The sequence below is a fragment of the Dermacentor albipictus genome, chromosome 9, assembly GCF_038994185.2.
Source record: "Dermacentor albipictus isolate Rhodes 1998 colony chromosome 9, USDA_Dalb.pri_finalv2, whole genome shotgun sequence".
Classification (NCBI taxonomy): Eukaryota; Metazoa; Arthropoda; class Arachnida; order Ixodida; family Ixodidae; genus Dermacentor; species Dermacentor albipictus.
Genome location: NC_091829.1, coordinates 83,110,927 through 83,125,762, shown reverse-complemented (window position 1 = coordinate 83,125,762; position 14,836 = coordinate 83,110,927). Strand labels below are relative to the sequence as shown.

At 48.5% G+C, this 14,836-nt stretch overlaps 1 protein-coding gene across 11 annotated transcripts in view; it reads right to left on the bottom strand.

The window, feature by feature from the left end:
* LOC135915002 (endothelin-converting enzyme 2-like) overlaps window positions 1-14,836 on the bottom strand; it is a 392,210-nt gene that overhangs the window by 29,738 nt on the left and 347,636 nt on the right. For 6 of the 11 annotated variants that reach the window (XM_065447948.1, XM_065447946.1, XM_065447945.1 and 3 more), the window contains 2 exons: window positions 13,261-13,519; window positions 9,803-10,279 (listed from right to left, as the gene is read on the bottom strand). In XM_065447948.1, coding sequence (XP_065304020.1) covers window positions 9,803-10,279; window positions 13,261-13,519 — 736 coding nt within the window. The remainder of the gene's footprint in view (window positions 1-9,802; window positions 10,280-13,260; window positions 13,520-14,836) is intronic. The other 5 variants (XM_070524854.1, XM_070524851.1, XM_070524853.1 and 2 more) reach the window with 1 other exon arrangement.

Sequence of the window (14,836 nt, the reverse complement as noted above, 5' to 3'; positions counted from 1 at the left end):
TTACGTAAGCGTTCTGTAGTCCTTGATTACGTAGTGCCTCTAGACTGCTGGTATCTCTACTGAATCAAATGCATTTTCGTAATCTATATAAGCCACATAGAGAGGCTTATTGTACTATGCAGATTTCACGATAACCTGATTGATGACATGGATGTGATCCATTGTAAGGTATCTCTTCCTGAAGCCAGCCTGTTCCCTTGGTTGACAAAATCCAGCGTTGCCCTTATTCTATTGGCGATTATTTTGGCAAATATCTTATATAATACTGGGAGCAAGCTAATTGTCCTATAATTTTTCAATTCTTTAACGTCTCCTTTTTTGTGGATTAGTATAATGTCTGCAGTCTTCCAGTTTTCTGGGACCATTGCAGTCAATATACACTTCGTATAAGGAGCCGCCAGTTTTCCAAGCATTATGTCTCCTCCATCTTAATTGGATTAAATGGACTGTTATTCCACCTTCTCCTCCCGCTCTTCATCGTTTCATGTCTTGCAGGGCCCTTCTGACCTCATCGCTAGTTATAGGAGAGTTTCTGTATCCTGTTCATTACTGTTTCTAAGTGAGGTATCGTGACTCCTCTGGGTACTGTATGCAGGTCAGCTTAGAATTTTTCCGCTGCTTTTACTGTATCTTCGAGATTGCTTATGATATTATCCTTTTTATCTTTTTTACTGATTTCAGGCTGCGTTCATTTTTTTACGGCTTCTTCAGTCTTTCTCATGTTATAGTTTCGAATATCAGTTATTTTCGCCTTATGGATCAGTTTTGACAGTTCCGCGAATTGCGTAACGCTGTGCGGCCACCAGTCCCATACAACCGCGTAGAGCGCAGGACTCTGCGGTCCTAGACGTACTGCGCTCACCGAGAAAGGTTAGAAAAACACCCACATAAGCACAGCAGAGAAGTGGCTACGTGAGGCGGTTCGACCGATAACTGTAGAAGGGTCATTCAAAGCAAGTAATTATTCTCCACTTCCGGCGGCGTTTCCTCTACTTCCTTCTTAAATAAAAAGATGTTGATCCATAAATATTCTCATAAACAACGGTTAACATAATTGGTTGTTGCGTTGGCTCTCTCCCTTAGTAGATCATTTAATTTCTCAACTCCTTGCGATTTTTGTTTCCAGTTGCCAATTTTGCACGAAAAGTGCTATACAATTAGGGAAAAACAGACGAGGTAACGGGCGACAGTCATCTTGCTTATGGGTTGAAGGGTTATTGCAGGGTTTCATGATGGACGCTCTTTCACATTATTTTATTTCCCACCTTATCTAACCCATATCACGTGTATATGGTTCCGGGCATCTGCCAGCGTCGTGGCGAGCCGTAACTCAAGGAAATAATGAAGCAAAGGGAAAAGTTAAACGCAATTGGCGTTTTCTCCGGCCGCAACTCGTTCCATGAGAGTATACAGACCAGCTGAGTAACAGCCGCATCCGTCTCCTGGTCCCAGGATCAGCCTGAACAAAGAAGGTTGAACTAACAAAAGCAACAGCTATGCGCGTGACGGTTGAATAGATGGTGACAACTGAACGCATCTCGAGTTAATCGCGCGGGTGCGGAATCTACGAGAAAACTGCCCTTCACATTACAAGAGATGCCGATAACTACCGCCATCTAAAATGAGTGAAAAAGGCAGCATAAGGCTGACCGATGAACAGCTGCCAAGTCTCAACATTAATCTGGCGGCGCTTTAGGAATGTGTGAGGAGTGGTGGCGTGGGTGGGGAGGGGGGGGGGGGGGGGGTATGCCACTTGATTTCGGGGGGGGCCCGGGCCCCCCTGCCCCCCCCCCCCTGGGTACGCGCCTGCCGTATGCGAACGCTGATCTCTCAGATGCGCCATGTTGGGCCCAGGCAGCGAGGCGCATTGTTCGCTCATGATTTGTGAGTTGATGGGCGTTTCTCTCGGCGCACGTTCTTCTAGCTGCGTTCGTGATTTGAGCTGTTGCAAGAAATGGCGATGCACTGCGTGGTCGACGGTTGCTCGGATACGTACTCGAACACGAGCAATGGCCGTGCAGTGCACAAACGCCGAGCAGAGGAAGGCCCGACGAAATCTTTCCGGTCCCTACTTTCAGAGCGAAAGCGTGCACCGCGGCGCAGCAGGCAAGTGCGACGCGGACCAGCCAAAGCGCACAAAGCGTGTAAACTGCAGTTGACGAAGCTGCACAGCTACACTCGAACGGCACAGTCACTTATCCATTAAGATCTTCTTGGTAAACGCTTTCTCGGGTTGACTATAAGTACTGTATGCTGCGATGGCGCACGACAACCAAAGGTAACGCTCAAAGGTAAGTTGTATGCAAGGGCGATATTATTGAGCTCTCATGTCCTGTAGTGCATCATCTTCAAATTATTTCGTGCCTCTCTACATCGGACGTGTCGAAGTATACAACGAAATCCTTTCGGAAGCAGCGCTAGAAACGAGCTCGAACTGCGTGTGCTACATTTGTCGCGAAGGAGAGCGTGACGAGGCGGCCATGGTGTAGATGCGGCGCCAAGCCATGCAGGAATGCAATGCCATGAGATCGGAATGGGCAAAGTTTTATCACCGCCGCAGTCCAGCCGGTCCGACCGTTTGTTTACGCACACTTAGCAGTGGGCCGAGCCACTCTAGCCCTGCTGCACGAAGCCTCAGCTACTTATCATCCTTTATGTTACATATGCCGGCAGTTGTCTGATCGGTCTCGACGAGTTCGGCGCTTCAGCGTGCCAGGCAGCGGTCGTTAAAGTCGGATACGTCATGCCGGTGAAGATAAGATCGCTAAAATTTTACCCTGCGCTTTGAATGTGAGCCGCAGCAGTGCGGTGATCAGTTTTTGCCGCAGCGATAGCGGACAAGTGCTCGGCGAGGTCGTACTTCTTTGTAGAAGGCGCCGTAAGACGCTCGGTACAGTGAAACCGAACAGCATGCTGCCGGTCAGCCGAGCTTGCGTGCGATGCACCCTGTTCCAGTTGCTTAAGCAAAACTCTTGCTTGGGCTAGTTGGTTCATGCTTGAAGTAGTAAAGGCCTGTCGTTTGTGTTCTTCTTCCTGAGTCCTGGTCTTCTGCGCCTTGCCTTTACTACTCCAGTTGCTTCGTCGGGCGATAGTTCATGTTCCTTTCTAGCGCCAGCCAATCTATACTGTAGAGCGTCCGATTTTCGCCCATGTAGCGCAACTGTGCCACGCCTGCCCGGATCGCGTCCGCGTTTAGGCGGACTATACCGCACACCTTGATCTTGTCCACCCCAATGCGCCCTTCTTCGAGCGGAGGCAGAACGCATCGAGGCCCTGCTGTCGAACCTAAAGAACCAGATATACAAAAGTGATTGGACTCGGAGAATATTTCGCATTAAAGGAACATCGCTAGCGCGCAACGGCGAATTGCCACAGCGCACGAAGCAGGTAACAAGGTACACCAGCTGTGTGGCTAGCAGACGCGCGAGACCTGTTCGCTGATACGCCAGAACGCAATAAAACTAAGAAAACGAGACAGCACGTGCTCTGATTCTCCCCATTCTTCACTGTACCTCACTTCCTCCGGGTGACAATGGCGGCGTTCTTTTCAGTTTCCGTACGAAAAACATCAATTTTTGCGAGCGCTTTTTGACACATTGTCCTGTATTTCAAGCTCAATATTTTGCACAGAAGCTAATGCATGTATAGATTAATTATCTGAACCTGGGCTTTATACGCGTTCGAAAATTTTGTTGCAGTTGGCCGATGAACAGCGTCAAAATGCCTACTTGAGAGAAATCTTCGATCGGCTGGAATCGTCTCCTAACGACGCCTCTGTGCGCATCTTCACGCCGAAAGATGGTACTTTATATTGGGCGTAACATGTGCCCTGACGATCCCGACCTCCTCCTCGTTATACCGTCACACTTGGGCACCACAGTTCCGCGTGAGATTCACGACGCTGGCCAACCCAACCACTGGCCACTTTGGTTCGACTTGCCTACGTTAGTGCGTGCGCCGCCCCTTCTGTTGGCCCGGCCTAGACCGCTCAGTTGGCGTTATGTCAACGCCTGCGAGCTCTTTCAACGCCGAAAGAAACCATCTACACTTCCTGCTCGGTATCTCCAGCCCATCGACGTCCCACCTGAGCCCTTCTGTGTAGGTTTGGACCTTCTTAGACCCTTTCCTACATCGGCTTCAGGAAACAAATGAATTGCTCTCGTTACCGATTACGCGACGCACTATGCAATGGCACGAACTCTGGTGACCAGCTGTGCTACAGGCGTGGAGGACTTTCCCCTCTATGACCTAATTTTAGTACTCCGTGCACCACGTCAATTGCTGACTGGCCGAGGCCGTACCTTCCTGTCCGATGTCGCCGACTATATCCTACGCTGCTACTCCGTGCAGTACAATGTCACCACGTCGTTCCATCCCCAGACGAACGGGCTCACCAAGTGCTTGAATCAGACCTTAACAGACATGGTTTCAACTTACGTGTCGGCTGACCACCGTGATTAGGACTTTGCACTCCCATACGTGACGTTCGCATACAATTCCTCACGCCACGACACTGCTGGATACTCTATCTCTTACTTTTTGTTCGGACGTGAATCAAATTTACCGTTGGACACATTTATTCCTTCCCGGGCGACTTCGACTAGTGAATGTATTCACGCGATGCCATTGCCTGGGCTGATTACGCGTGGCAGATAGTCCATAGAAGACTTACTGCTGCCCGAGAGACTCAAAAGCGCCTTTACGACCAGCAACACCACGGCAAACGTTTTTCTCCAGGTGCCCTCATGTTACTTTTCAGCTCCTTCCTCACTACACGGGCCCCTACCTGGCCCTTCGAGAAGTGACTAATATAACACACGAGATTGTGTCTGCCAGCCCCAGTGCATCTTCCGTCCCGTTGTCCAACGATGTCGTCCACGTTCCGAGACTCGAGCGTTACCGCCCTTACTCTGCTGTGGGCCCTTAGTGGCGCCGGGCGAGCGCTCCTGCCACCGGCGGTCATGCTACGTGCTACTCGAAGACGATGATGTCGACCCTTGGATTAGGTGGGAAGTACCCAGCAGCGGTAACATACAGGAATTCTATAGCATAAACCAGAAGGTGGCCGGTCTTGTTGTGAAACTTAATAAGAGGTATAAATTGAAGGTCGTACAGGTATACGTCCCTACGTCCAATCATGATGACCAGGAATTCGAAAGCTTCTATAGACGAGCAATCGGCGATGGGTAAGGTCAAAACAAGATACACTGTACTGACGGGCGACTTCAATGCCATGGTAGGCAAGAAGCAGGCTGGAGACAAGTCAGTGGGGGAATATGGCACGGGATCTAGGAATAGCAGGGAAGAGTTATTAGTGGAGTTTGCAGAACAGAATAATATGCGTATAATGAATACCTTCATCCGCAAGCGGGATAGCCGTATGTGGCCGTGGAGGAGCCCGAGTGGCGAGACTAGAAATGAAACAGACTTTATATTCTGCGCTAACCCTGGCGTCATACAAGATGTGGACGTGCTCAGCAAGGTGCGCTGCAGTGACCATAGGATAGTAAGATCTCGAATTAACCTAGACTTCAAAGGGAACGGAAGAAACTGGTACATAAGAAGCCGATCAATGAGTTAGCGGTAAGAGGGAAAATAGAAGAATTCCGGATCAAGCTACAGAACAGGTATTCGGCTTCAATTCAGGAAGAGGACCTTAGTGTTGAAGCAACGAACGACTATCTTATTGGCTTCATTAAGGAGTGTACAATAGAATTCAGTGGTACCTCCATAGGCACGATACCTGTAAGCTATCGCAGGAGCCGAAAGATCTGATCAAGAAACGGCACTGTATTAAAGCCTCTAACCCTACAGCTGGAATAGAACTGGCAGAACTTTCAAAGTTAATCAACAAGCTTAAGGCAGCTGACATAAGGAATAATAATATGGATAGAATTCAATATGGTCTCAAGAACGGAGGAAGCCTAAAAGCAGTGAAGAAGAGACTAGGACTAGGCAAGAATCAGATGTACGCGTTAAGAGAAGAAGCCGGCAATATCATTACTAATATGGATGATAAAGTTCAAGTGGCTGAGGAGTTCTGTAAATATTTATACAGTACCATTGGCACCCAAGACGATAATGGAAGAGAGCATAATCTAGAGGAATTTAAAGTCTCACAAGTAACGCTGGAAGAAGTAAAGAAAGCCTTGGGAGCTATGCAAAGAGGGAAGGCAGCTCGGGAAGACCAGGTTACAGGAGATTTGTTGAAGGGTGGCGGGCAGATTGTTCTAGAAAAACAGGCCACCCTGTATACGCAATGCTTCATGACCTCGAGCGTGCCGGAATCTTGGAAGAATGCTAACATAATCCTAATCCATAAGAAAGGGGATGCCAAAGACTTGAAAAATTATAGACTGATAAGCTTACGGTCCGTTGCCTACAAAATATTTGCTAAGATGATCGGAAATAGGATCAGGAACACCTTAGACTTCTGGCAACCAAAGGACCAGGCAGGATTCTGTAATGGCTACTGAACAATAGACCATATTCACACTATCAATCAGGTGATACAGAAATGTGCGGAATATAACCAAACCCTATATATAGCTTTCATTGACAGCGAGAAAGCGTTTGATTCAATAGAAACCTCAGTCATAGAGGCATTACGCAGTCATAGAGGCATTACGGAACCAGGGTGTGGACGAGCCGTATGTAAAAATACTGAAATATATCTACAGCGGCTCCACAGCCACCGTATTCCTCCATAAAGAAAGCAACAAAATCCCAGTAAAGAAAGGCGTCAGGCAGGGAGATACAATCTTTCCAATGCTATTCACAGCGTGTTTACATGAGGTATTCAGAGACCTGGATTGGGAAGGATTGGGGATACAAGTTGATTGAGAATACCTTAGTAGCTAGCGATTCGCTGTTGATATTGCCTTGCTTAGTAAGTCAGAGAACCAATTGCAATGCAACTGTGCTTTCACGTAACAGTATTATATACTAGACGCCTTTGGAACAAGAGCTCCATGGGCGTAACCATAATTACCCTATGAGTTGTTATAATTATGGTAGGCCCCTTCGCAAAAGCACTGCAAAACTGACGGGACGTGCTTTTGTATCTCCGCACAAACGTAGAGAGAAGAGTTGCTCCCTTCCTTCTTTGAAAACATTTATGGCAACTACCAATTGCTTACTTAAGCTATCTAGAACTGGAAACTTTCTTCAACATAATGCCGCCAGCATTGCGAGAAGACAAAGACGACCGACATAACCCAACTGCGTAGCCGCCACACCGCGAGCGTCAAGCAAAGCACCGCAAGGCAACGCTCGGCCGGTGCTGACAGGCCGGCGGCTCGTGCGCGAGAATCGGACGATTGTCACGCGACAGCAGGCGAGAAAGAGGAAGACGACGTTCGAAGGAGCGAAGCTCGAGGGACGTTTTTGTTGTTGTTGAGTGCTCAGTCGGGTTTTGTTGACGGGCACAGGTTCGCCCAGCATAAATAAGCTTTCGCAGAAACGGCTGTTGTAACTGTTGGTTACATATCTGGTGGAGGTGCTGGGTATGATTCCAAGCCCCACACACGCAAGGGAAGGTAGCCCGGATCCCCGAAGTTTGGAACCAACAGAATTAACGCCTGTCCACCAACGCACGAGCCGCCGCATACGAGGTGAGGCCCCCGAGTTTGGTGCTTTCGCCGATTCACCAAGGGCAGCGGCGGCAGCCAGCCGAGGTACCAGTGCGATGGCTACTCAAATAACCCCTTCTCACGTCGTCGTTGACTCACCCCGGACGCCAGAATCCTTCCACGGAGACACATTTGAGGATGCCGAGGACTGGCTCGAAAACTTCGAGCGTGTCGCCAGGTGTAACGGTTGGGACGAGTCAAACTCCGGTATGTGTACTTCGCGCTGGAGGAATCTGCACGCACGTGGTTTCAGAACCACGAAGCGTCGCTATCATCGTGGAACGACTTCCGACGAGAGCTGCTAGCTACATACCCGAACACGGACCGCCCAGAGAGGGCAGAAGCCGCTTTCTAATGCTTAGAAACATTAAGTTTCTTTACAATATAAAGAAAGCAGACTGATCGGGTATTAGAAATTAACATTACCAGGTACTTGCAGCAGCTTAAAAGGAAACAGCAGTTGTCGTTTTCTAATGAAATGTGTGCACATGAGGTTGGCTTCACCAGTGATGCCAGCTATTTCCTCTCGTTTTAAGCAACCAGTACACAGCACTGACATGTTCAGTCGAACAAAGAAATAAAAAGCGAACAAACCACGCACAATAATGAAATCAAATGTAAATAAAAGCAGCAGTGCGCTAAATATCGTCACTGGTGGCGTCAGACGTACGTATTATCACTACTACTACCCGGACCAATACCCTAATACATGTAACCATTGTAAAAAAATTGCGGATCTGTTCCAAATTACGTGGTCGTGCCCAGCAGAAAATCACACAAATCACCAAGTAATACTGAGCAGAGGGAGGCCGTGTTGCTCGGCTCCGACCCTGATCTGCAGCCCAAGGTCATCAAGACTGCTGAAGAAGCTGCCCAGGCCTAGGGGTGCGTTCGTCTTAACAGCAAGCAACAAGGACACCCGGCAATACATTGTCTTCAAATAAAGTCTTTACTCCCTCACTCTTACCCGAGGACGCAATATAAATTGCCGGATTTGTTAGCCCGCATGACATCCTAACACGGGGAAGTAAGCGTTTTTCCATCTAACTTGTAGGACTATGTTGAAGTTAGCTTGCCAGTTTTGAAAGAGCCTTTGGATCCTGGAGACACTAAACATAGCAACAAAACCGAGCCAACACCTATAGGGGCCGCTAACTCTGTCAATACTTTGATTGCGATGATTGTGACGTCTCGACGGCGGCATGCATGCGCGTGCGCGACTGGCGACGGTGCGCATTCTGATTTATCAAGGTGACGTTTCGTTGCCTCGTGCTTTTTTTTTAAATTTCGTTCACACGCTGATGGGATCGCACACGCTCATCACACTTCGAATTTCCCGATAGATACGCTCCGAAGCGGGAGATGTCCGCCCATACAATGCCTTGAAGAACTGTACGACCGACGGTGGTAGTGAAATTACATCTTCCAGCGCAGCAAACCAACGCTCGAACCGCTGGGCCACGATCGCACGCCGGGCTTCTGCCGTGCCAAAGTCACTCTTTGAAACTTCTGGCGAGTGTCAGGCGCCAGTTTCCGGCATAATTTTTTTCCTGACAGCTAGCACTTTGCCACGCAATGTTAGCGGGCACTGCGTTGGCGATCGGCCCGAGTTCTCACGCAGCACTGCCATCGGGATCAGTCCACGTTTTAGGCCAAACGATGATAGCTCCAAAGTGGGCAAACCTACCTTAAACGATGTCTCACTAAAATTAAGTGCCAAGTTGCCTCGCTCCTGCAGTCTTTCTTGGCCTCCACGCAGCACTCACCGACGCAGCGGCGAATTCCCTGAGTAATGAAAACCAATGTCGAAGAGCCGTGCTTTGCTCCTACAACAAGCGCTGGAAGCCATCATGGCATGACCGCCCCTATTTGAACATCGCCTACGGTGGGAGGCGGGGACGGAGGCTTCGCATTTATTTTTCTTGGCAAACCAGGCCCACAACACGCGCACAATCCGAAACAGTCCGCCGCATAGCATGCGATCCTGCCACGACATTTGGAGTAATGTCAAAGCAGCATTAGGCGCCAGAAGTCTGTCTTAAATAAAACTTGCAAAACAAATAACGAAGTCACCGTACGAAACGAAATGTTAGCATTGAAAAAGAAAAGGGATAATTAATCAGGCGCTACCCCGCACTATCCGGAGACCGCAGAAAGCACGTTGAGCTTACCGTTTCGCTCCCGGCGATGACGTCGTACGCCTGCGGCCAGCCAATCACGGTCAGCCGCTGAAGCAGCCACCAGGACAAGTGTTCCAGCAGGTGTCGGGAGCTGTGAGACGAGAGCAACTCGTCAACCGCCCGCAGCAAACGCACGTCTTGCACAGACACGAGGGCGTTGACGTCAGCGGCCTTCGAGCCAGAGGCTGCCCTGATTGGTTCGAGCCAGTCGTAGAGTTCCGTGTGGGGGACGGCGGTTAGGATCTTGCGCAAGCTGGTTACCACGGATTTGGCGCCGGTCCACGATGCCCGCACGGTGTCCAGGACGGACAGGATTTTCTTTTCGATGGCGAGTCGACGGACGACCTCGGCGCTGTCCGGAAGGGTGCCGTTGTAGGCGTCATGCATGCGTCGGTAGTAATGCATTCGGCTCTGGGTCATCTCGAGAGATCGCACGAAGTCGAGCCACACAGACGGCTCCGCGCTGGTCTGCGAGTCACCAGTAATCCAAGCCTGGTTTTTCCTTCCTTCTTTTTTTTACCGCGGGAAAGATTTTGTGACCGTTTCGCTACGCACGATAACAAACTATAGGTACTGACGTATTGAGGAGCCATGGTGCAAGGTATGTCTGAAAACATGGCATCTCCAGTGGCTGACTGCTCGAATTATGTGTTGATTACAAATATCTAATCGCACAAACAAAAAACATCTGTAACTTTAAGTGATGATCAAGAGGAATACCGATTCCGGGGAACAGCGCTAACTACAGGACAATAGGAAGACGAATGACGCAGGTGCAAGGTTGGTGGTTTTATTCATAGGAAGGACATATACACACAAACACACACGAAAAATGGAGGGAGGAAGGAAACAAAGATTGCCAACGTCACATCTGCACGTAACAGGTTCTCGCCTTTTTCACCAACAAATCACTTTCCTGCAAGGGATTAAGTGTCCTTCATGCGCATGTAGTACGAAGCTAAATTAGGGTTTTCGACATGTCCTTGCTATGAATAAGAATCCACTTGACACTCAGCGCCTCCGTGGTTCGTCTTTGTTCCTGTAGTTTGCGCTATTGTACAAAGCATTGCTAAACTAAATCGGCAACATTCGCATCCTTATGCACGATTAATAAGTTAAAATGTATTATAAAAACACGCTTTTGAATAGCAAAACGACCACTACTAAGAAGCTTGGTAAGCCAGAAAATACTCCACAACCAAAGACGATTGCCCGATGCGTCGTTGAAGTTTCCGCACAAGTTCGCAGTGACGGCGCAGATTTTGACACAGTCTACTAAGGTCCATGTAAATGTTTATCGTTAAACAAGAGCTACGTATCATTCTGAAGGATCCAAAGGGTCACCTTAGAGAGGTGCGATGGCTTTACCTGCATTGTAATTTACCCTTTACAATTGAACAAGCGTGTATATCAATTTATATTTGACATCCCTACACCTTTTGTAAGGGTGTCAGGTATAGACTGATTTACAACTTTGTTCACTTTTCAGGGTGTAATTATAAACTATGAGACGCACAAAACTACCGAAATAGAAAAGTAGATTGAACTTGCGCTTGCAACTTTCCTATTTTTCTGGCACCCTCGACTGCGCTTCTCTTCCATTAGCACTCATTCTGTAACTCTAATGATCCGCAAGTTATCCACATTAGATTGCCTGCCCAGCTACATCTTTTTCTCTTAATGTCAATTAGAATATCGGCTATCTCCGTTTAATCTTTCATCCATACCACTCTATTTCTGTCTCTTAACGCTACGTCTAACATTCTTCGTTCTATCGTTCTTTGGGCGGTCCTGAACTTGTTCTCAAGCTTCATTGTCAGTCTCCAAGTTTCTGCCCTACGTGTTAGCAACGATATAATGCACTGATTGTACACCTTTCTTTTCGATAATAATGGTAAGCTACCTGTCAGGATAAGATAATGTCTTCCGTATGCTCACTGAAATTTCCACTCAAGTTCGCAGTCACGGCGTGGATTTCTTATATTTTTAACAAATTTTTTATTCTTCTGTAAATTTCCTTCTCATGATCAGTGTGCCCGGTGAGTAAACGACCTAAGTAAGCGTACTCTTTCACAGACTTTAGAGGCTGACTGGTGATCCTGAACTCTTGTTCCCTTGCCCGGCTATTGATCATTATCCTTGTCTCCAGCATATTAATTTTCAACCACATTTTCGCACTTTCTCGGTTAAAGTGCTAAATAATTTGTTGCAATTCATTTCGAGGTAATAGGGAATAGGTGATAGGTAATATCCTACTTTTCTTATGGCGAACAAAGGTAGCAGTGGAATATTTCTAGATAGTTCCCTATATATTCACATATGCCTTCCGTACTCCTTGATTATGCAATGTCTCCATGACTTCTGGTATTTCTAGTGTCTTTATTATCTCTGTGCATTTTCATAATCTATGAAAGGCATAGAGGGAGGTTGACTGTTCTAGGCCGATGTGTGTGTGTGTGTGTGTGGGCACATACACACACACACACACACGCACACACGCACACACACACACACCTAAACGCACACACACACGCACACACACACACGCACACACGCACACACGCACACACGCACACATACACACACTTCATCAGCAGCCATGCAAAAGGAAAGGGACTCAGTGCACGAACCGCTAGACGGCGCAACGTGCCCAGAGAGAAGTAGGGTGCTTCGATGTTCTCCTTGTATGAGCTTTTCGCCGGATAATTATATCTGCACCAACAACACCACTTGAATGCTAGCCGCAATACCGACGATAAGCATCCCCAACGGATGGTTTCTGACTGATTTTTTTTTTAAATAGTGAAAAGCTACCTTTGGCTCTTTGGCCCGTTTTCGTGGTTAGCGACGGTTGGTAGTCGGACTTGCGGTACAAAGGCTAAGAGGGAAATGGGACGTGCTGTGGTGCAACCGAGTTTTGGTGTGGGGCGGGGGAGAGGGAAATATCACGTGTGAATTCTCGCGCTATCGAGCCGCGGGGAGGGAGAGAGGGGGGTTCGTCACGCGCGAGCTTTCGCTCGTTCGGGCTATTCGCTTACATTGACAACAAATCAATTTTTTTGATGTTACGTGCGCGGAGTAGTTGGGGACTCCAAATAATTCTGGACCACCTTGTGTTGTTTAACGCCCACCAAACACACAGTACACGGGCGTTTTTGCACTTCACACCCATCGAAACGTGGCCGCCTTGTCAGGGGTTTGAACCTGCGCCTTTGGGCTTAGCAGCGCAACGCCAAAAGCCAATTTTTTTCCGCCGTTAAGTGCGCTTCCTCAATACGAATAGCTGCATCTTTCTGTTCACTTGCTTTCTTCACTGGTGTATGTTTGTCGCTGTAAATTCTTATAATGCACCTAATGCGGAACCAACTAGCTCAACTTTCAGCTGCAAATAGATAGCTGATGGCTTGCACTTTAGAATTCATTTCGAAGAAAGAGATTTGACCACTTGCCTCAACAAACAACGTTAGGACCCCAGTTGTGTTGGACTCGTAAGCTGGGGCTGAGTTTATGTAGGCTCGGAACCACGTGTCGATATCCCACATCAGGCTTAGGTTGAGGACACGTTCCAAAGGGCGCAAACCGGTGTCAACACTCTCCGTGACGTCAAAAGGCCACGGTAGAGAACTGAGCGCGAAGAAGTGCTTGAAGTTGTCCAGAGATGGTGCAGCTTGTCGCTGGGTGCACTTGCGCAAAAAGTCCGTCGCCATCCTGCGCCATCAGGACACGGACCGAATTCAGAAAGCTTTCCTTTTCTAAGTGCTTTCTGTCACTTATAAGAACAGATACTACACTTTGACCCGGGTCGGCCATGTCTACGTTCGCACCGCCCTCTCTTTGTCGGCGTTTCAAGCGCTTGCGTAGCTACTTCCCTTTCCTTCCGCTCTCCCGTGGTGGCGTTGCCGTCGAAACGTCACGCGTGTGTAGTTTCCTCCGGCTCCTCGGGGTGGCGGTCCCGTCGTCCACGCGAATGTACATGAAAGTCGCCGTTTCGGCGAAAAGGCGAAGCATCGATTGCGATAGCAAGTTTGTGGACGTCTATACGAAATAAGGATAGAACTCTTATCATGCATGTGAACTTGCAAACGTTCACTTGCTAACTAAATAATAGGCATAATGTCAGTGCCCACAATAAACACGAACACATCACATGCGATGGCTGCGGAAGCTCTTTGTCCAAACGCTGTCGTGAGGAAACGCGGCAGCAGCTGCGAGCGAAGTGACATTCGTGCTTTCTATCACGTCAACGCAAAGTGAGCGCCGAGAACATACAGCACACGCAAAGCTACGAGCCGTCGACGCACCTAGACTACGCCAACTCGACCGTAGAGACTGTATCCCCAACGCAGATCGTTCTCAAGATACGGCTGCGCGCGTTCACGCAGCCGCCACATGCGCAGTTGCAGCTGAAGTAGAACGCCGCCTTCCCCCCTCTCTCCCCTTCCTCCGGTGCCTCACGCATGACGAAAAAAAAATAAATTATAGGATTTTACGTGCCAAAACCACTTTCTGAATATGAGGCACGCCGTAGCGGAAAACTCCGGAAATTTGGACCACCTGGGTTTCCTTAACGTGCACCTAAATCTAAGTACACGGGTGCTTTCGCATTTCTCCCCCATCGGAATGCGGCCGCCGTGGCCGGGATTCAATACCGCGACCTAGTGCTCAGCAGCCCAACACCATAGCCACTGAGCAACAACGGCGGGTGCACGACGGAAGACAGCGCGCTTCATTCCCGCTTTCTTCTCTTTCGCACGGCAGAGATTGAGAGCTGCGACCTTCACCCGCACATACAGCATAGAGCACGCGGCGATGGTTTTAGCGCGCTTGGACTTTATACGGAGCATTACTGCGACGGCGGTAATGCACTTGGAGTGTTTATATAATTGTAATCGTAATAAAAATTACGGCAACTAAGTTCATATCCTTGTTGAAAATTCTGTGTCACCTCTGTGTCATGTGCTATACAGCTTCGCTGGTCATCTACCCTTACAAAGTGGAAGGGCTCACGATTTTTTTAGAGACAGT